This window comes from Halichoerus grypus, chromosome 3 (assembly GCF_964656455.1).
Source record: "Halichoerus grypus chromosome 3, mHalGry1.hap1.1, whole genome shotgun sequence".
Taxonomy (NCBI): Eukaryota; Metazoa; Chordata; class Mammalia; order Carnivora; family Phocidae; genus Halichoerus; species Halichoerus grypus.
In genome coordinates this window covers 39,360,452-39,383,785 of record NC_135714.1, presented here as the reverse complement: position 1 = coordinate 39,383,785, position 23,334 = coordinate 39,360,452, and the positions used below count along the sequence as shown (strand labels likewise).

General features: G+C 37.0%; 1 protein-coding gene across 1 annotated transcript in view; it reads left to right on the top strand.

Moving 5' to 3' along the window:
• The first annotated feature begins 1,001 nt into the window (after positions 1–1,001).
• Positions 1,002–23,334, top strand: part of CORIN (corin, serine peptidase) — a 197,846-nt gene continuing 175,513 nt past the window's right edge. Inside the window, exons 1-2 of the mRNA XM_036096676.2 lie at positions 1,002–1,122; positions 14,836–15,036. Of these exons, the coding sequence (XP_035952569.1) occupies positions 1,002–1,122; positions 14,836–15,036 (322 nt within the window). The remainder of the gene's footprint in view (positions 1,123–14,835; positions 15,037–23,334) is intronic.

Genomic DNA, 23,334 nt, shown 5'->3' with positions numbered 1-23,334 from the left:
AAAAATGATTTTATTTATTTGAGAGAGAGCGAGAGAGCACAAGGGTGGAGGGAGAGGGGGAAGCAGAGGGAGAGGGAGAGGCAGACTCCCCACTGAGCAGGGAGCCTGACATGGGGCTTGAACTCAGGACCCCAGGATCATGACCTGAGCCGAAGGCAGACACTTAACTGACTGAGCCACCCAGGCACCCCACAAATCACTTTTAATTTCATCTCAGATTCCTGTTGAAAAAGTCACTGCCCTAAGCTAGCCATTTGTAATAAATGAATTTCTGGCAAGAGACCAAACTAAAAATTAAAGTATTTAATTTAAATTAGCAAAATGTAAAGTATTTGAAGATAAGAACTTTTATCTGAACCCTCATGATTGCATCTCCTAATCCTCTCACAGATGGATAGGCTATATTGGCATCGTGGAAGGTATCCTGAGGGGTTGTCAGTGTCCTGGTCGACCAGGACAGGCTCTTTTTCAGTGTTCAACTTCATTTAACCTTGCTGAATGGCTGAAAATTAATTTTATCCAGATTCATGCAGATTTGGGCTAGGACTGGTGAGACAAACAGCAGTGAAGTCTGGGTAATGTCCTGTCTACGCCTACTCACCAATATGTTACCACTGTACTAGGCAGTCTTTGCTTATAGCTCTGGGCCATGGTAATTTGTAGCTCTTTGGAATACCACCAAATTGGCAAATATGTCAAAAAAATCAAGGTGGAATCCCATTAAAAGTTCACGTACTCCTAAAAAAGTTTTCAGAAATAGATGATTTTCTCTGCCCTGAATGTGGTTGTACAGTTATTTGTTCATTTATTGGCATGATTCAGTGACTAAGTTCAGTTTCATGCCCTGAAGGACGTGCACCAGAATCTCTCAGGAGTGCTGTTGTTCTGAACGGACAGCTGTACTCTAAAATTCCATACTGTGTATTGAGTTGCTTTGTAATATAAAAACCATGTTTCCCATCTCCCTTTTACTTTAGGTCTTGGGAGCTGTTGACAATACCATGGGTGATGGCTGCTCTCAGAAGCTGGCAACTGCTAATATTCTCCGCTTCCTATTGCTGGTCTTGATTCCATGTATCTGTGCACTCATTGTCCTGCTGGTGATCCTGCTTTCCTTTGTTGGTGAGTGACGCCACTATGAAAGAAAAATGAAGTCAAAATTAAAATGAGCCTAACAGTGATTTCCGTTTAGTACTTACTTAACCTAAAGCGTCAACTTGACAAGAGGGTTATCTGTTGACTATCTCACGCAGATCTGAAGTTTCAGCCACCAAAATCATTCTGCTAGTTATTCCTGTTAATAGAAAGTGATGAAGTAATTGATGCAAAGCATTTAAGGTGTGATTACCAGGTACCAGGCACTTTGAAAGTCCCTGAGCACTTAGGGATGGTTAAATTAGTCTGTCTTCCATAGGAACTCATGGTTGAGAGGAAGAGATGATTATTACACAAGGCAACACATGTTGATGATGGAGGCATATGCAAGGTACTTTGGGGAAGTCAAAGAAGGCTTCATGAGGCATTAACATTTTAACCTTTGGAATAGTTCGTAGAAATTCAGGTAAGAAGGCAATAGCACATGGGTTTGGCAGAGAAAACAGTAAGTGCCAAAGTATGACCCTGTGATAGATGGAGATAGACTTAGGATATTGGGTGGAATTTTGGCAGTGGGAGGAAATGCAGCTAGATTGATAAAATCCAAATGACACAGGATCTTGCATGCTGCCCTAGGAAATTGGGCTTCAGCGCTTAGGTTATTGGTTCTCAAACTCTATTCCACGGAACCAAGGTTCAGGGGAGGAGTTTCAAGGTTTACACAAATGCTTGTTTTGACTTTCAATTTTAAAAAAATAAATCTTAAACACATACTTAAACTAAATATTACATACCAAGTTTTAACCAAGCAGAGACCAGCAACCAAATAATTCATGCGTACAGATTAATTCATTTGTATTTGGATCTTGCTATCTTTTTAAATAAACACTATGTTAAAAGGTGAGCTATTGGGGGAGGTAATCCAAAATATTACCTTTGGTAGCTACCTATTGCTACGAATTAGGATTTTTTTGATCACATGCAGGCAAATGAAATAGGGAAATAAATAGCAAGATGATTCTGATCAAATTGCTTACCAACAATTTTGAATTTTTTTATTTCACCAAAACTACCTATCATTTTTCTCAATGTTTGGTTTTTAATAAGTCACACGTTTACAATTTATATAGTAAATTAATCCTAATAAAATATAGCTTGTATCTATTTGTAGATATTAGGATCTTATATAATATTTATTTGAAAATGGTATTTATCTGCTACAACAATGCTTGAAAACCACTGCTAGGGATGGTAGTTTACCATTGGAGGATCTTTCCAAGCGGGGAGAAATTTGATCATATTTGCATTTGCAAAAGACGGTAGATGCTCTGCAGAGGACTGGAGACAGAAAGGGAGGAGGCTTTTTTGAGGCTCTGGCTGTGGCCTAAATAAAAGGTGATAAGGGCTTGAATTAAGGCATTTGGTGCATTAAAATGAACACAGATCAGGACTGATTGGATTTTGGTGTGAAGGAAAAGAGGGGTCAATGCTGACTGCTGGATTTTTGGCTTAGGAAATCAGGGTGATTTTGGTGCCATCTGTTAATGCGGGAAGTAAAGGTGGAGGAGTAGGATGCACGTAGATGGAGGGCAGGTTGGAAGTTCAGTTTGGACATGTTAACTTAGACATACTTGGGGGACAACAAAATACAGTGGCATCATAGTTTAAGTGCATTTATCTTGAGCAAATTCAACAGTGCAGGTAGGACCGAGAAATGAATGTCGGAATATAAGAACGTGTTGCTTTTCTAAGGAAATTTCAAGGGAAATTGTGGCTATATATGATTTTTGACTTATGTGCTCACTTTAGAACCCAACCCCCACCGCACTGTTACTGACCTGAAGCTAGAAGTATCCAGAAGCGAAGCTGAGAAGGGGGTCCTGACTATGAAGGTGGGAGTCTCACTGGCAGTTGAAGGAGTAGAAGTAGGTGAACTGTAAAGAGAAAGTGTGCTGATGAAAAGCTGAGGGCAAAAGCCCTGGAGTATTTAAGGGGGAAGATAAAGAAAGAGGAGGAAGCAAGAGATACAGGAAGAATGGTCAGACAAGAAGGAAAAGAACCTGGAAATGCTGGGTTTCACAGACACCAAGAGATGAGAGACACTTCAGAGGTTGATAAGTAAGAAGAAGACAGAGAGGGGCGCCTGGGTGGCTCAGTCAGTTAAGTGCCTTCGCCTCAGGTCATGATCCTGGGGTCCTGGGATGGAGTCCTGTGTCGGGATCCCTGCTCAGTGGGGAGTCTGCTTCTCCCTCTCCCTCTGCCCCTCCTCTCCGTGCCCGCCCCCCCCCCCCCCCCGTGCACATGCTCTTTCTCTCTCTCTCAAATAAGTAAGTAAGATCTTAAAAAAAAAAAAAAAAAGACAGAGCAAGTGGCTCAGCCCAGGAGCCTTCAGGTTTTCTGTTGGAGTTTTAGTCGACCTGCCCCCAAGTGGGACCAACTGTGGCCTGCTCTCAGGGTAGAAGCAGGACAAAACTGAAGCTCATCTTTGCCACCTTTTCCTTCCAAGACTCTGCACTCCTCCAGATTTGGCCTGCTTTCATTTCCTTTCTAGTGCCTTCAAGTACTTTTTTGTGTGGTTTGTCCAGATTTATAGTTGTTATCTCTTTGAGGGTCTGTCTGGTAGAAGCTCAGTCATATCACTGTCATTTTTAAGTCTAATTCTGGTAATAATGTATTCAGAGGCTCACACACATTGAAGATTATTTCCTTTCATTCTCAGGGTAGAATGCTAATAGAAGTTTTAAACACATTTTTAAGTATCTCAGTGCTTAGAGGCCTCTCAATAGAGAGATGCTATTAAGGCAGTGCTTTATTTAGGTTAAATCTGTTTATTTATTTATTGGATCCTATTTTTATAGCTTTATTGAAATATAATTCACATACTTGCTTAAAGCATATAATTGAATAATTTTTAGTATATTCACAGGTAAGTGTAACCATCACTACAATCAATTTTAGAACATTTTTACCACTTTCAGAAGAAACTATACTTTTCACTGTCAGTCTCCTGTCTTTCCATCCTCCTCCTGCCCCAGACCTAAGGAACCACTAAACTATGTAATGTCCCTATAGATTTCCCTATTCTGGACATTTCATATGAGCATACATGATTTTTGTAACTGGCTTTTTTCATTTGGCATAATATTTTCAAGGTTTATCTATGTTGCATTGTGTTTCAGTACTTCATTCCTTCTTACGGCCAAATTATACTCCATTGTGTGGATTTACCACATTTTCTTTGTCCATTTACCAATTTTAGTTGTTTCCATCTTTTGGCTATTATGAATAATGTTGCTCTGAATATTCATGTACAAGTTTTGGTGTGAACATATGTTTTCATTTCTCTTGGGTTTATACCTAGGAGTAGAATTTTTTTATTGCTATATATGGGATTAGGAAGTGCACCATTTATAACCACTTCTAAGTGCCACTTTGGCTTATATTTAGGTAACCTTTAGAAAGTGGACAATTCCTAGACATTTTCTTCAAAAGCATTCTTTTCATAGATTCTGCACCAGATGATATATGGATATATTAAGTAATACCTGCTCAAATAAACATTTCCTATTTTATAACTGAGATGTTTGTTGCTGTAATGAGCAATAAAACCATTTTATATTTGTGTTTTAAAAAACTTCGTTAAACTCTGCTTACTTTTAAACATATTCTGTTTGGTTTGCGTTTGTAACTCCATGCTCTTTCCAAGTTTTATAGTTATTTATGGGTCCATTAGGTTACTATGGGATGGTGGGATGCCAATTTTGTATAAATAACAGGAGCTGTATCTTCAAAAGACAAAGATAATAGTGAAAGGATTATTGTTTAGGAAAAGATAATAAAAGCTTTATGCTAACACAGTTGCACTATGTTTCTCTAATTTTGTCTTTTTGGGCTTCTCTCATGTATAAAGTCAAGTGGCAAAGAGTTGGACTTTTATGAATAATTATTTCAGCAGCAGGATATAGAAGAGAGCAATAGCAAATTGTTTCTCTCCTCAACCCCCAAAACCGAAGTTGGAACTACAAAGGTTTAGTTTAGTTTAGTGTTTCTAAAATCAGCAGATAGTGTGAGCTGTCCATATGGTTCCAAAGATTTGGACTCTAAAGTAAAGATTACGATTTTTTAAAAAATCAAAGTCCAGGATCAGATAGATTCCAAGGTGGATTTTACCATACATTTAAGGAAGAGTTAATACGTATTCTCCTTAAACTATTCCAAAAAACAGAAGAGGAAGGAGAGCTCACAAAGACATTCTATGTGGCCAGCATTACCCTGATACCAAAACCAGACAAAGACAACACACACACACACACACACACACACACACACACACACTATAAGCCAATATCCCTGACGAACACAGATGCAAAAATCCTTAACAAAATAGCAAACCATTCAATAATACATTAAAAGGATTATCACCACAATTAAGTGGGATTTATTCTGGGGATGCAAGAATAATTTAATATTTGCAAATCAATCAATGTGATAAATCACATCAGTAAAATGAAGAATAAAAATTATGTGATCATCTTAATAAATGCAGAAAAGCATCTGACAAAATTCAACATCCGTTCATGATACTCTCACAAAGTATGTAGAGAGAACATACCTTAACATAATAAGGGTCATATATAAAAAACCCACAGCTAACATCATACTCAATGGTGAAAAATTGAGAGCTCTTCCTCTAAGATCAGGAGCAAGACAAGGAAGTCCACTCTCACTATTTTTATTCAACATAGTACTGGAAGTCCTAGCCACAGCAATCAGAAAAGCAAAAGAAATGAAGCATCAATATTGGTGAGGAAGAAGTTAGCTGTCACTATTTGCAGCTGACTTGATACCATACATAGAAATTCCTAAAGACTCCACCAAAATACTATTCAAAGTAATAAATGAAGTCAGTAAATTTGCAGGATACAAAATTAACCCCAGAAGTCAAGAGTATTTCTGTACACTAATAATGAAGTAATGTCAGTAGGAGAAATTGAGAAAACAATTCCATTTACAATTGCACCAAAAAGAATAAAATACCCAGGAATAAGCTTAACCAAGGAAGTGAAAGACCTGTATTCTGAAAACTATAAAACACTGATGAAAGAATTGGAGATGACACAAGCAAATGAAAAGATATTCTATGCTCAGGGATTGGAAGAATTAGTATTGTTAAAATGTCTATACTACCGAAAGCAATCTACAGATTCAATGCAATCACTATCAGAATACCAAGAGCATTTCTCAAAGAACTAGAACAAATAATACTAAAATTTGTATGGAACTAAAAAGACTCCAAATGCCAAAGCCATCTTGAAAAATAAGAACAAAGCTGAAGATATCACAATCCTAGATTTTAAGATACACTACAAAACTTTAGTAATCAAAACAATATAGTACTAGTGTAAATAAAGTTATATTTATATGGTCAATTAATCTATGAAAAAGAAGGCAAAACTATACAATGGGACAAAGTCTCTTCAACAAATGGCTCTGGGAAAACTGGACAGCTGCAGGCAAACGCATGAAACTGGACCACTTTCTTATACTATTCACAAACATAAACTCAAAAAACTATTGGGACTACACAAAAATAAAAAGCTTCTACACAATGAAGGAAACCATTAACAAACAAACAAACAAAAGACAACTTACTGAAGGGGAGAAGATATTCGCAAAAGATATGTCTGATAAGGGGTTAATATCCAAAATATATAAAGAACTTATACAACTTAACACCAAAAAAAAAAAAAAAAAACCCTCAAATAATCCAATTAAAAATGGGCGGAGGACCTGAATAGACATTTTTCCAAAGAAGACATACAGACACATGAAAAGATGCTCACCATCACCAATCATCAAGGAAATGCAAATTAAAACAAAATGAAATATCACTTTATGGCTGTCAGAATGGCTAAAATCAAAAACACAAGAAATGATAGGTGTTGGTGAGGATATGGAGATAAAGAAGCCCTTGTGCACTATTGGTGGGAATGCAAATTGGTGCAGCCCTTGTGGAAAACAGTGTGGATATTCCTCAAAAAGATTAAAGGTAGAATTACTCTATGATCCAGCAATTCCACTACTGAGTATTTACTAAAGAAAATGAAAACACTAATTCAAAAAGATACATGCACCCCTATGTTTACCACAGCATTATTTACAATGGCCAAGATATGGAAGCAACCCAGTTGTCCATTAGTAGACAAATGCAGAAGAAGATGCGGTATATATATAAAATGGAATATTTTGCAGCCATAAAAAATGATGAGATCTTGCCATTTGCCAAATCGATGGACCCAAAGTCTATTATGTTAAGTGAAATAAGTCAGACTGAGAAAGATAAATACCATATGATTTCACCCATATGTGGAATCTAAGAACACAAAACAAGTGAACAAACAAAAAGCAGAATCAAACTATAAATACAGAGAACAGACTGATGGTTGCCAGAGGAAAAGAGGTGGGAGGATGGGCAAAATGTGTGAAGGGGAGTGGGAGATACAGGCTTCCAGTTACAGAGAGAATAAGTCACAGGAATAAAGGGCACAGTATAGGGAATACAGTCAATGATATTATAGTAGCATTGTATGGTGACAGATGGTAGCTACACTTGTGAGCATAGCATAACAGAGAGAAGTTGAATTACTGTGTTGCACATGTGAAACTAATGTGACACTGTATGTCAATTATACTAAAAACTGTTTTTTTAATTTTATTTTATTATGTTATGTTAATCATACATTACATCATTAGTTTTTGATGTAGTGTTCTATGATTCATTGTTTGCGTATAACACCCAGTGTTCCATTCAATACGTGCCCTCTTTAATACCCATCACTGGGCTAACCCATCCCCCCACCCCCCCTCCCCTCTAGAACCCTCAGTTTGTTTCTCAGAGTCCATAGTCTCTCATGGTTCGTTTCCCCCTCCGATTTCCCCCCCTTCATTTATAGATTTAGGTTTTTGAAAGACGTTGAAAGGAAAATTGAAGAGTGGGAAAGTTACAATATTCTACCTAGGTTTTTATTTCTTTAGTTATAGCCTAATAATGAAGGGCCATGTGACATAGAAAAATAATTTATAATAATTTATAAGGCGGTGGTTTAACATCTTCCTCTTCCATTTACTAGATGTGTGGGTTTTGGTCAGATGCTTTAACTTTTCTGTCAGAAGAGGACTATAATTCTTATTCATTTCACAGAATTGTCAAATGAAATTAAATTTGTGAAAGTGTTTTTATAAACAACAAAAGTTATTATGGAAGTAAAGAATTAGTTTTTATTATACTCAAAAATTGACTAAAAAAGGCTTGTACTCAAAGTGTGGTCCATGGGCTGACAATGTCAACATTACTTGAGTGTTTGCGTGAAATGCAGATCGCACTCCAGACCTGTTGACTTTGCATTCTAGCAAGATCCCTAAGTGATTTCTGTGCTTGATCCAGTCCTCAACCCACTGCAATCTGATCTTCCCCCCTTTCTCTTTTTGTCATACTACTAAATGTTCTTACTGAGGCACCAGTGACTTTTTATCCAATGCACAGCATTTGAAACCAATGTGCATTTGAATAAGACTTAAAAAAAAAGATATAAAGTTAAAAAAGAAAAGAATATAACAACCAAAATTGGTAATAGAGGGCAGGGGGGTGTCAGAGGAGATAGATTTTCATCTTCACTCATAATGTGGAGCCAATCATTTTCCTAAATATATAGAGAATGAAGTTTGACTTTTTAATGGTATTTTTCAAAAATTAGTAAATAAAAATGATAACTATTACCACTTCAACAGCAAAACCCTGTGGTGAAAAGATTAGGCTTTGAAGTCAGACTGAATTCCTGCTCACTTGCTAGCTTCGATATCTTGAGCAATTTCATAGAACTTTCTAGTTCTCAGTTTTCTCTTTTGTAAAGTGAGATGATAATGTCTACTTCATAAGGTTGTGAAGAGTAAATGGCATAGTGGATCTAAAATGCTTAGCACTATATGCTCAATAAATGTAATTATTATTGTCCTTAAAAAAAATTAGAACCCACGCTTTCTTTCTGTGTTTGTTTTTGCCAGTTTGGAAGGAGCATGTTCATTGTTAGTTGGTGCCAGCAACACTGTCTTTCATTCAGGTGGGATCTATGACCTGATATGATCTTGCCCAGTCTTGACTACTTCTTTCTTTTCAAAATGCTCTTCTGTTTTGCCTGCATATTTTCACTTCTGATTTTTCTGCTATATCTGGCTGATCTTCTCATCTTTCTTTACTTAGCCATTAAATGTTGGGGTTTCTGTCCTAAGCTCTCTTTCTTCTCACTTGACACCCATGCCTCTCTTGGCAATGTCATCTACTCCCATGACTTCCTTCATCATCTGTACATTTCAACAAATATTCATTAAGGCCGACACTGGTGCCAAGCATTCTGCTTGGCACTTGAGATGCAGACATGCATAATACACCCTCCTACCTTCAAGGAGACAGACAGGAAAACAGACAATTGCTCTTGAGTGTAGGTGCGATACAAACAGTGTGTGCTCTGGAACCACAAAGAAGATACAAATATGTGGGGGTCTTGCAAGTCATTCTGGAGGAAATGTTAAGATTCTCTAGATTTAGACTTTTTTCCCCCTTGAATGTTTTGCAGGCATTTTATACTCAATGTATTTGTAAACCATCTACTGTAACAGTCAGGATAGGGTGTGCTATACTGTGTAACAAAAGTAATCCTATAATAATAGCAGTTTAAAAACAACAAAGGTAATTTCTCACTCATGCTGCAAGTCCTTTGTGAATGGCATGGGGGCTATGCTCATTGAGGTCATTCAGGGACTAAACTGATGGATCAGCCATCATCTTGCACCTATGCAGTTATTGTGCCAGAGAAAAAGAAAAAGAGCACTAGAGAGTCTTCTTTTTTTTTTTTTTTTAAGTGTATGATATGGTATTATTATCTATAACCACCAGCTGTACATTAGATCCCCAGAACTTATTCATCTTATAACTGGAAGTTTGTACCCTTTGACCAATGTCAAAAATGTCCAGAGACAGAGAATGAGGCCAGAGAATGTAACCCACACATGTGTCTCAGTAGAATGCGAGAGAATTGAAACTATTTGATGAATAGAACTAATGACTATCACTTCTATCTCAGTTGCGGGTCCTTTCATATACACAGTAATTCAAACCAGAAACCTGGAAGGGACCTCTGACTCTTTCCCTTATCACTCACAATTTTGCCTCTGAAAGCTCTCTTCCAAATGTTACCTTTGTCTTCATTGCTTTTGCCTTGGGTTAGGCCATACTCTTTTCTCACTGGGACTATTGCAGTAGCCTTCTTATTATCCTCTAGACTTGACCCCTTTCCAGCATCACCCTGCTGCCAGAGTGATCATTCCAATGTGCCACCTTATTTAAGATCCTTCAAAAGTTCTTCATCACAAGAACAATTCCAAGACTTTAACAGGAACTATTCTTCACAATGTGGCTGCTTTTCCTTTCGCCTTTCTTCCTGCCAGTCCCACGTGTGCTAGCTGTGTTTAATGACCTGCTGCTGGGCTTTGCATATCTTTACCCCTTTGTTCCATCTAGAAAGTTCTCCATTCCCTATTACCACACCTCCTTCTTCCCCACAAATGCTTTGCTCAAACCTACACAATCCTTAACTATATTTTAAGATTTCTATTGAGGATCATTCTCCCCTAAGAAACCTTTCCTGACTTTCTCAAATGGAATGACATCTATTTCTCTACTTTCTGTCACCAGATTGCCTTATGCATATCATTCTCAAAGCCCTTGTATCATGGCTTGTATTTTTAGACTACATGCCTGTTTCCCTCAACTAATCTATAAACATCTTGACGATAAAAAGCTCTTACTAAATGTTGTGTTTTCAGCAGGGAGTAAATACAAAGTTCCTGGCACATAGAAAAGCCAAGTAAATGTGTTACCACAGGGCTAGAGATGTAAAGATAAGGAATTACTTTTAAACTCATATCATAGGAAGATAGTTTTTTTTACATGCATTTGATGGTTGATTTTTTCCAACTTGTATAATTTGTTCAAAGTGAGAAGAGCATGTGGGTGCATGTGTATGTGTGTGTGTCATGTCCCAGCTCAATTCTTGGGTAGGTTAAATAACTCTTGAAAGCTTCGTTTTCCTTCTCTCTGAAACTCTGTAGAGAAGAGTTGTTGATAGCATCTGTTTCAAAAGATTGTTGGAAGGCTAACTCAGTAGATGCCTATAGTGACTATGTTAGTTTCCTATTACTGATACAACAAATCGATTACTTGGTAGCTTAAAATGACACAAATATATTACCTTCGAGTTATGGAGGGCAGAAGTCCAAATAGCACTGGGCTAAAATTAAGATGTTGGCAGGACTGTATTCCTTCTGGAGGCTCTAGGGGACAGTCTGTTTCCTATCTTTTCCAGCTTCTGGAGGTTTCTTGCATTCCTTGGCTTGTGGCCTCTTTCCATATTCAAATGAGCAATTGAGTCCTTGAGTCCTTATGCTGCATGGCTCTGAAGCATACCCCCTCACCTCCCTCTTCTGCTTATAAAAACCCCACAACCACCTTGGGCTCACCTGAATAATCCACGGTAATTTCCCTATCTCAAATCCCTTAACTAACTCATATCTGCAACATCCCTTTTGCCATTTAAGGTGTGTAAAGTAGCATATTCCCGGGTTCTGGGACTTAGGATGTGGACATCTCTGGAGGGAATATTAATTTTGCCTACCACGGTGCTCAATCCACTCATTACAAGTGACCAGTACATTTTGGCTATTATTATTGGAATTATAGGCTATTTCTTAAACAGAGGTTGTTAAACAGAACTATGTTCCAGAGCTGAAATACTTTTGAGCCACACAACCTTGATCAGTGTGGCCTTGTATTAACTTGGCATGAAAGAGCCCCACTTCGTTCACTCCAGAAGTAGGTTAAGTGATTCACTTTTGAACATTTCCTTAGCCATTTTTATTATGTGGGATACATTTATAGTAAATGGAAATTGGTATTTATTTAAAAGTACCTTAGTAGCCCTAAGGAAGGCAGTTTTACTTTCATGACTATCATTGTGTAGTAATGACTAACAGTTATTGAGAACTTACTATGTGCCAGGAACTGTTCCAAATGTGTGTGTGTGTGTGTATACAGAGAGAGAGAGAAAGACTAATTTGATCCTAATGACCAGTCCCGGGGTGGGGGGGGCTTTTATTTTCCTCATTTTATGGCAGTTGAGAGTTTACCCAAAGTTTCAGGGCTGGTAAGTACCAGAGATGGGATTTAAATCCAGGTGGTCAGGCTGTAGGACCTGTGCTTTTAGCCACAGCACTGTAAAAATAGGAATGTAAAAAGGATGGGGCAAAATGGGAAGAATGAACCCTCCACTTTGGGCTAATAACTCTCAGCATTTTTATAGCTCATCATGGTATAGCTTGAGGGTATTTAGTCTTACTGAGTTCTAATTTTTGTACTTTTTAAAAAATGCATAATAGGGGCATCTGGGTGGCTCAGTCGTTAAGCGTCTGCCTTTGGTTCAGGTCATGATCCCAGGGTCCTGGGATCGAGCCCCACATCACGCTTCCTGCTCAGCAGGGAGCCTGCTTCTCCCTCTCCCAGTCACCCTGCTTGTGTTCCCTCTCTCGCTGTCTCTCTCTCTCTGTCAAATAAATAAATAAAATCTTTAAAAAAAAATGCATAATAGATGACCAACTGTGAGTTGGGAGTTGGTCGGTTTTCAGAGATGCTTGAAAACAAATTGTCTAATGAGTTCAGACTTTTGGATAGGTCCTTAGGTTTGTTCCCTCCCCCTCGCTGTCAGTTGGGTTGGTCAGTCTGTCTCTTAAAATTGTACCCTAGGAACATTAACCACGGCAACTACCATACATCATGTATTACCTTTGCCTTTTGATCTATTCTGCCAACCTGCTTTGATACGTAGAGTTTAAGAGCAAGGAAGCTGAATTATTTTAGATAGTTGTTATCCAAGTCAGTGTTTCCTAAGAAAGTCCGTGTTTCCAGGGACCTCTTAGAGTAAAGAGATGCTATTAACACTTTTGCCACTGTGGTTAGATGAAAAAGATAAAAGAAAGATTATTAATATGGCTAATCATTACAAACAAAATGTTAAGAGCAACTGTTGAACAATTTCATATGGAAAGGAACTCCTTTTAAGTGAGTTATTCAGGGATGTAACCGTGAGGAGTTGGATTTGCTAAAAGTATGTTGACAGAGCTGGATGCTGACTCAGAGGGTTAGCATAATAAGTAAATCAACTTTACGGGCTCTAAAAGTTCATTACGGCCACATTAGTGGAATTAACATGTTTTTGCGAAAAGGCTATTTATGTCAAAATAAGTAATAATGAGAGCAACTAATAAATGGATGAAAATAAAATTATATCTAATCGATTCATACATTGTTATGTATGAAAGAAATACATATTATACATATTATACAGTCGTCAAGTCTATCACATTTAATATGACTTTAATATTGACTCAGAATCACACAGACATTCTGGAGAGTATGTTACCTGCACCACATGGTCACAATTGAACTTTTATGCTCCAGCGTTTTATTTAGAATCCTTCGGCAGATGAAACTGTTGACCTTAGTTAGCTAGAAAACAGCTGCTTTTCTATTTTGATTTGTAGTTAATGTTTTCCAAGTGTCAAGCACATGTAGAGAAATTTTTTCCATAGACTGATATTAAACATTTTATTTATATTTCTTTTATTTTTAATGGTCCGTGGACTGTTTGGGAAAGTGAGAGCCAATGAGAGCATTCATCGTAAATTCCTTTAGAAAAAAAAAACCTCCCCTGGGTATTTCTATAATGAATCAATATCACATTTGTTTATTTTAGTGACATACTCAATTATAGTGCTATATTCTGGAAGCAGTCTGTTGTCTATTTTTACTAAGTTAAAAATACATGATCTCTTTCAAAGTTTTCGGGAGTTTGTGCCGAAGTCAAATCTAGGTGATTTCCAATATCTTAGGTCTGACTATTTTGTCATTGAATGAATACCTCGAGAAAGTGACCAATTGATAATTTATTTAACGACTATATCGTATTAATCATATTATATTTATATTTTCTGGTCAAAGATGAAGATAATTTAGTTCCTTCTCTCAGTTTTTCTAGAATTAGAGTTTTACTTTTGGGGTTTTTTTATGGTATAGTCTTGGCAAATATATGAGCCCTGTTATTTTTATTTATCTGTTATGCATAGGTCACTGAAATTTGGAAAATGTGGAGAAATATAAGGCTGAAACTAAGCAGACACTATTGTCCTTTGGTGGCAGATATAGAGATATGAAGAGCTTGTGTCCTGGATACTAAGTAGCATAAAATGATGGATGAAATTGAGAAACTGAGAAAGGAGGAAGGGAACATTGTAAGGTTCACCACATTTCATTTATTTGTTGTAAGTCTCAGGTGAGGTGGAATTGCCCTAAATTCTTTGGGCATGGGGACACCTAGATGGGAGACTCAGTTTCTCTACCTGAAGCTTTTGAGAAAGTAGTAGTTTCTTCACAGGGTTAGGTTACTCGTGGTAGAAGAGAAACTCTCTTGGTTGTCCCAGTGAAGTGGGTAGTTTTGCTAGCCACCATCTTTCTCTTTGTGTTTGCCTGGATAGAATGAAACTTGGGAAAGTAGCTCTAGAGTTTTCTTAATGGGTTTTTTAAAATAAATACTTCTAGTAATGTATCAAAATATCCTTTTTTTTTTTGTCTTTCAGGAACATTAAAAAAAACCTATTTTAAATCAAATGGGAGTGAACCTTTGGTCACTGATGGTGAAGTTCAAGTGTCTGATATTATTCTTACAAATACAATCTGTAACAAGAGCACTGTGACATCTACTACACATCCCAATCAACACATTCCAGCCTGGACCACGGATGCTTCTCTCCCAGGGGACCAAAATCACAAGAACACAAGTAAGTCTGAGGATGTTGAATACTTGTGCCCTTTAATGTCTGTGGAACCCATGGGTGGGTTTTTAAGTGTGGCAACCAGTGCTCTTAAGTCACAATCACTTACTGGTCATACAGGCAAAGCTCTACTCACTTATCCGGCAAACTTAACTGAGAGTTCTATTCCTGACATGAAATGCCATCAGCTCAGCTGTCCAGATAGGGAGAAGGGTAAGAAATGAAAATGTATCAACGTCATTCAACATTTCTGAGGCATACTGCTTGCCCCAATACAATGGTATTGATTTTATGGCGTTTCACTTCTGAAAGTTTGTGTTTCTGGTTTGAAGTTTTAAGTTACTTATTTTGAGATGGTTAAATGAATAAGTAAGTGAAGTTACTTATTTTCTTATTGGTGCCTTGTGGGAAGGATCTCAATTCTATGGTAGAATGTCAATGATTTAATGGGAACTATCCCCCCATTTGCTTTGGAGGTGCTCATGTGTTCTTTTTACCTTGTTTCCCTCTTCTCCCTCTTTTTTTGGCTGTGCTATTTATTGTATGTGTTGGTGACTGACAATCACACCTTGAGGAAAATGGCGTGTATGAAACTCTGCTTAAGGACAAATGGAGGAATATGTCAGCTATTCCAGAACAAGAGCTGGAAGAGAGAGAGAGAGGACAGCAAGTGTGGAGATGGGACCAGTTAGATGGTAGCAGGCAATATGCTCTGGAATGTGATTCTATTCCTCAATATCCCTCAGATTTTTAGTAAAGGCACTAAGCTTCCAGAATTCTGGTGGGAGTAGAGTTGTGGGTAAAGTGTCCAAGAATGTCGGCTCTGATCCAGTTAGTGCTGGCAAAACATAATCAGAGTGCAGTCACTGTAAGAACTTTCTCTGCACTTGTCTTAGTTCTTATTTTCTTTTTTTCTAAAGATTTTATTTGAGAGAGAGAGAGAAAGAGAGAGAGAGAGCACGAGTGGGGGGAGGGGCAGACGGACAAGCAGACTCCGTGCTGAGTGCAGAACCCCATGTGGGGCTCGATCCCAGGACCCTGGGATCATGACCTGAGCCAAAGTCAGATGCTTAACTGACTGAGCCACCCAGGCATCCCTTAATTCTTATTTTCTACTTCCTAAAACAAGATTATGTGATTGAAAATTGTACAAAGCCCATCCATTCATGGTCATTTTCTTGTTTGTTCCTCCCTCTTTCATGAAAACACACAAAGGGAAATCACAGCCTAGGTCTAGGACAGAGTATTGATTTTCATTCTGAGCCAGGAAGGGAAGGATTAGGCTAAATTGTAGCTATCATAGCATATGTTTGTCAGTGTCTGAAGAAAAGCAGAATTATTCTGTTGCTTTAGCCCCAAAGAGACAGACTGTTTGGATTCCATTATTTCACACAGCACCCACGTATTAACTATTTCTTATGCTTGGTGTTCATCAGTGATTAACACAGATCCGTGTTTATTACCTGATAATAATAACTGCAAACCCAAATTATGCCTAGTAAAATTTATTTTCCTCATGAGTTTGATTTTGAAGTTTTTAAGATTTTATTCATGTTTTAAGCACTTCATTATTCTTTTTTTATTCTGCTTTTATTACTTAACAGTTGATGTAAGAGAATTTCTCCCATATTATTAACATACTTTGTAAACATTGTTTCTAATGTTTATTGGTTATTCTATGGTTTTGTCATATGTTTAGTTTTTCTTATCATTCTCCTATTGCTCAACTTTTTTTTTACCCCAGTTTTACTTTCTTAAGGACCGTGTTTTTCATTACAAGTGCAGAAGTCATTTAAGCAAAAACTCAGTCCCGTTAATGTGGTTGCAATTACAGCAATTGTTATTTTCTTTTGCTAAGTGGATTTATCTCTATTTTGAAAGTTTTGTCATTTGTTAAGATTCAAGTAGAGGTGGCAGACACATACTCTGAAGAGTAAAGAAACATATGGTATTTGTTACTCAGTTTGGAAGCTTGATGGAAGTCTGTTTGACTCGTTTTCTCTTCCTATGCCTGGAACATTGCTTGAGACTATGAACGTAATTTGACGTGTAAAGGAAATCCAGGTGAAATTAGAACGGTTAAATGGAGAAAGGTCAAAACCTTTGAATATACATCATTCCATGTCGTTAGTGTACTTGACAGTTAACGCTGAGCTTTACCGTCTGACCACCTAGACCCTCCATAGACTGTCGGTATTAACTAAAATTATTCATTGCAAAGGATTTGATAGTTTTTCATACATTTCAATAATACTGCTAGCCTGTGATTATAGAGCTTTTGGTTGTTTTGAGGGCATATTTAAATACTTTCTCTGTGGTCCTTATATGTAATTAACTGATGAGGTGTGCAGGACAGACAATACACACCAGTTCAAGTAAGGGAATTGAGGCTTAGAGAAATTAAGTTGACATATCCAATATCACTTGTGTAGTAGTTGGTAGGCATTAAATTGGAATTCCGTTCTTGGGACTCCTAGACCACTGCTCTTTCAAGAATTTCATGCTTCTTCATTTAATTTTATTGCATTCTTTGTTGTTGCAGAACAAATTTAAGCTCGAGGAGAGTAATTTGTTTTGTTCGTTGCACTATAAAATATTTATTGAATGAAAAAGAAATGAACTACAGTCATTTCAAAATTTTAATATCTGATTTATCACTTTTCATTAACAATATCTAATCATACTTCTGCACTTGATATTTAACCAGTTTTACTTAAAGCATCATTTAATGCCTTGTATCAGTACTAACACCTAACAGAGGATTTGCTTTTATACTTTTAAAAAAATTATTATCTAATTGAAATGTCATTTTAAATTCCTGGCATATGTGAAAGCTATTTAAGTCCACTTCAGTCCAAAAATACAGTGCCCAGACATTCTGTTCTATCCAAACATCCTGGGTAGGAAACCAAGGAGAGAACTCCAGGCAAAGGTACAAGGAAGTAGCCTTTCCTTAAGACCTTTCCACCTGGTGGTCCTCAATATCAAGCCAAAGCATAGACTACTATAGTTTGTAAACTCTTAATCAGAATACGCCCCCCCCCCCACAATTACACTGTGGTGGAGCTTTGTAAATGTAAAACAGGTTTTATGTGACATCTGTTACTTCTGGATTTTCATTAGCTGCATTTTGAAACCCAGTTGTAATATGGAAAGGGAAAGCTTGCATATTATATTTCAGCAAGGGATTTTTCTAGGTTGCATTTTGTATTTTCACTTTTTTGTTTTCACCTTTCTCCTTACATATTTTTATAAATATTTAAACATAAATTGAATTCTAAGGAAAGGAAAAAACTCTTTGACCAACCAACAGCTTTTGGGTTAAAAATAATTTGGTGCACAATGAAGTAACCTAGAAACTCTGGTCAGGAATTAAAGTGAGAAAAGAGTGGGGTAATGTGCTAGAAGCTTCAAGTATTCTGTTATCATGCTCTTTGATAACCAGCTCCGTAATCATCTGTATCAGATGAAAATGCATCATGCCTCTCATTCACTTTTAAAAAAAGATTTATTAGCACTGATAACTTTGTACCAAAAGTGCCCTGATCACATGCTAAAAATTTGCCGAGTGTACATGGAACACTACATCAAAAACTAATGATGTAATGTATGGGTGATTAACATAACATAATAAAAAAAATTGCTGAGTGTAGAGAGCTTACACACCAGTCAAAAACCCTAAAGTTATTCTTTCTTCCTAGTTTTCTGTTTGTAACATGGTGTTTCTATTAGCTTGAAAGTAAGTTCTGCCAAGAGTATGATGCTAAGGGGATCAGAGTCTTGAAGTTTTGCCTGGATTACTATTCATCAGGCAACTCTACAAAGGGGGATTTTGGGAAGAGGGAGTCTAATTAGAGTCTAATTAGACATCTGAAATCACGTTAAGTCCCTTCTCCTTTTTCCCTGACATTTTCTAATCTTATCAACAATAGAACACTGGATGTCTTCATTATATTTTTTAAAGTCAGTTCTGCTGTCCTCAGAGTAATGCACCCACCTCTATAGCTTACTGACTATGGATTATTATGCTGCTTGGAGTGGGGATCTGTGCTTATCTGTGCTCATATGTGTAGATGGGGATGAGTGAACAGATTAAATGTGCCCAAAATTGTATCCTTAGCATTCCTTGCTTTTTGTTGGACAGTACTTTTCCATCTGGGGTTTGAGGGACTCAGATGTATTCTGAGGATCCAAGAATTCTCTATAATAATTTCTTAAATATATGCTTTCATTTCAGTGATAAAAAAAATAACTACTGTAAGTCTGACCTCAATAACCTGGGTAACCATCTTATAACAAGTACTTACGTGGAATTTTGGTGCCTGTATTTGAGTTTCTATTTATGATTTATGTTACTGCTAAGCTGTATTGCCTAGACGTTTGCCAGCCATCAAGAAACGGACAGAGGCATACTTGATAGATATTCTTCTCAGTTGCAGAATGAAAGTATGTACTGGCTTCTTGTACAAAGGGCACCTTCATGGCAATTCAAACAGAAAAATGGTGACCCACTTGCTCAGCTGGGATACATGGTGGTATAAGCTTCCTAAGTACAGAAGAACTTGGGACTCAGCACCATACTTTTCATAGAATAATGTTATTATTATTCATTAATATAATTAACTTAAATTTCATTAGCTTTGTAATTTTGTTTCTATTTAAATTATACATACTAATTTTGTAGTTGTGCTAGATCTATAGGCATAAAGTGGTTTATATCTAATTATATATACACCTGCATAACTTTCTCCCTGTAAGAATGCCTGTAACAATTTTCAGCTTGCAAAATACTGCTTTCGGGTAACAGAATTCTAGCTGTTTGTGTCACAAACCCAGAAAAAGCAGCAAGGCTCTATGGCAGAGCTTCTGAACTTTTTTGGTGCCAAGGACTGCTTTGGCAATCTGGTGAGGCCTGTAGGTGCCTTCTCAGAATAATGTTTTGGTGCTTAAGATAAATTACACAGAATCACAAAGGAAGGCAATTTTATTAAAATTCAGTTATCAAAATATTAGAAACATAAATTAATGATACAGTAATTCGTGTGTCTATTAAATAATGATATCTAGCAGTAGGTCAATAACTATAATTTTATAACAGGGATGAGCATAAATAATATTTTGAAATGTCTGCCACAGCTCCATGTTGATATGAAAATATCATGTATAATTTTTAATTTGTTTTTCTACATTTGTTACCTACATTGATAATTTAAGTATTCTAAATTTCAGTTGGAGGTTAATGGAAATAGAAATGCTATTTTTCTCCAACCCAGGTTCTTCATAGACAATAAAAATTCTATGTATGGGTCCCTTGGGGTCTTTGGATTATGATTAAGAATACATACTCCAGATGAAAAGAGTTTTTTTTTTGATACCTGGAAGAGTCTAAGGTCTGTTTAAGCTGCTTCATTAGGAATTTGCTACTCCAAAATTTACTCTAGTCATGACCCTGGACACTATTGCTTATGTGCTCTGCTGACCATAGTGTTAGACACCAATGTTCAAGTCCAGTCGGTTGCCCTCTTCTGTATATTAAATCATATTCTTCAGGCTTGAAGAATAGTTATGAGATTCGGAAATGGGCTTCTGGCTAGAATCAACATCTAAGCAAGAACCAAGTGAAACATTTAAATAATTGTTGCATGTTTTTCTGGTTAGCACGGTAGCATTCTAGTAAAGACCTGCACAATACTTGGGAAAGAGAGAAAGGAATTTCAAATGTAGTAATGGATTCCCCCCCCCCCCCGCCCCACTCTCCTTTCCTTTCTCCTTATTTCATCTTTAGATGACTGTCCTTGGGAAGTACTGGGTTCTCTTCCTGAGAAAGCAAACTCAATCACTTGCAGAGGTAGGCTTTTGAAAGGGGTAATGGATTGGTCACTGGTTCACTCTCCATTGACTACGGTCCCAGTCTTCCCTTCTCGAAGATCTCTGGGTAAGACTTCCTGACCTTCTTTCCAAAATGAACCTGCAATATTCCACAGGTGACATGTTCCCCCAAAGGCATCGTGCCTATAACACATTACTGTAGCAAATGAGAGTCAGAGTTAAATAGTTGTGTCAAAGGCTTGTGGTTCAAAATTTTCCTCTCCAGAATCATTATCACAGTTTCCTCTTCAGGAAGAACAGCCCAATATCCTTGATCAGTATAGAGAAAAAAGAAAAACAAAACAAAACAAAACAATAGCGTGGTGATACTACATTGCAAACACAGTCCTGATCCAATTCAAGGATAAAAACGATCTTTTAAAAGCCAAATTCTTAGATAAAAGTTAAAAAAAAAAAAAACCTGTGTAATTTATTCTACTCTCTGGTTCTGAAAGAAATTTGGCATTGTGTATATTCTTTTGCCTGAATCATTCAATTTGCTGACTGTCTTAGGTTTTTGGTCTTTGTACAATTCTGTGTTGAAAGCAAAAAAACTGTCTGTGGGAATCTGTTTGCTGTTACTTGTGCCTTTGGAGAATATGACTTTTCACTTACTTGTAGTTGAAATGAATATGATAATGAATTTTGTAAGCCAAAAACTTTGCATCAATTTACATTTGATGCAAACCGCTCCTTGTCTTTTATTGTTAACATATTTTATTCTTATATTTTGCTCCTCTGCATCATTAACCTAATATTTGCATGTGGTGTTTGAACTGATAAAACTTACAGTACTTGTTTATAATTATGTTAATTGGTGTAAACTCATTCTGATGTTTATGTGCTCCTCCAAGCTTTGCGAGACATCTCAATTTCCGAGAGTTTAGGATATTCTGGGAAGCACCATTTATTCATCAGCAGCTGTTTATTGGGTGCCAAGCTCTGGGGTTTGGCTGTGTACTATAAAATTGGATCAGATAGAGAAATCCTGTCCCTAAGTAGCCACTGTCTAGTAACTGCCTTGAGACATAAACAAACTGAGAAATTCTATAAGAGAGGGTCAGGGACAGAGGAAAACATGATCTATTTCAATTCTTCTTATTTCTTTAATAGATAAAATTGTTAATTCATACCATATTTAAGCTATAATAAATATATCATTTTTCCAAACAATAAAGTTTTATTTATAATTATAAAAGTTAATTTCAGTTTAAAGGTTTGACCTGGATTTTTCATTTTTAATGAAAATATACTGTATCACTATTAAATTTAAAAATTTAGTTAGAATATAATTAACTTAGATAATTTGAACCGAGCCTGTAGTTTTCAATTTTATGTGAAGGCCAACCTTGCTTTTATAGGTACTATTGAGAATTTTATCACCTCAGAAAGTGGGAGGTCTGGAATTACACAATTCCCTCCTTGAAATTTCTTTCCAATCTTTCATTGTTTATTAAGTAACCAACTCACAGAGTTTGTTTCTGCTTTGGTTATATGTTTAGAAATGTGTACTAGACAAAGGATATGCATTTTAAGAAACTGATTTATGATAACTTGATGGCTATTAAGCCATCGTGTGTTACCATATTATGTATCTTTTAAGGTCAACAGAAATTTTTAAAAATAAATAATATGAGAGGGTTGCCATGGGAAAGAAATGAATTAACTTTTTACTTGTTTTAGAGTTTGGGGATTGGCTAAGTGGCCATGTTATAGCCCATCATGAGAGACAGTGAAGCAAGTAATGTGTGGGGACACATCACTCACTGTCAGTGTTAAGGTGGGGACCCATCACCCCTTCCTTATTTCCTATTTCTCCCTTTGGGAATGGGGATGTCTATCCTCTGCCTGTCCCACCATTGTATTTTGGAAGCCCATAACTTGTCAGGTTTCACAGTTTCACAACTGGAGAGGAATTTTGCCTCAGGATGAATTGTGCTTTGGGTCTCACCCACATCTGATTTAGATAATATTTAGGTAAGACTCTGGAGTTGATGCTGGAATGACTTAGACTTTGGGGCTTTGGGGATAGAATAAATATATTTTGCATATAAGGACATGAATTTTGGGGGACCAAGGGTGGAATGTTATGGACTGAATGTTTCTATCCCTCTAAAACTCGTATGTTGAAGCTTTGACACCCAATGTGATGGTATTTGGAGATGGGGACTTTGGGAAGTAATTAGAGCTAGAGGAGGTCATGAGGTGGGACCATCATGATGGGATTAAGTGTCCTTCCTTTAAGAGAAGACACCAGAAAACTTGCTCTTTCCATGCCCATACAAAAAAGAGGTCATGTGAGCACACAGTGAGCACAGAGTGAGAAGACATCCTCTATAACCCAAGGGAAGAGCTTTCCTCAGAAACCCACCATGCTGTCACTTTGATCTTAGACTTCCAGCTCCAGAACTGGGAGAAAATAAATTTTTGTTCTTT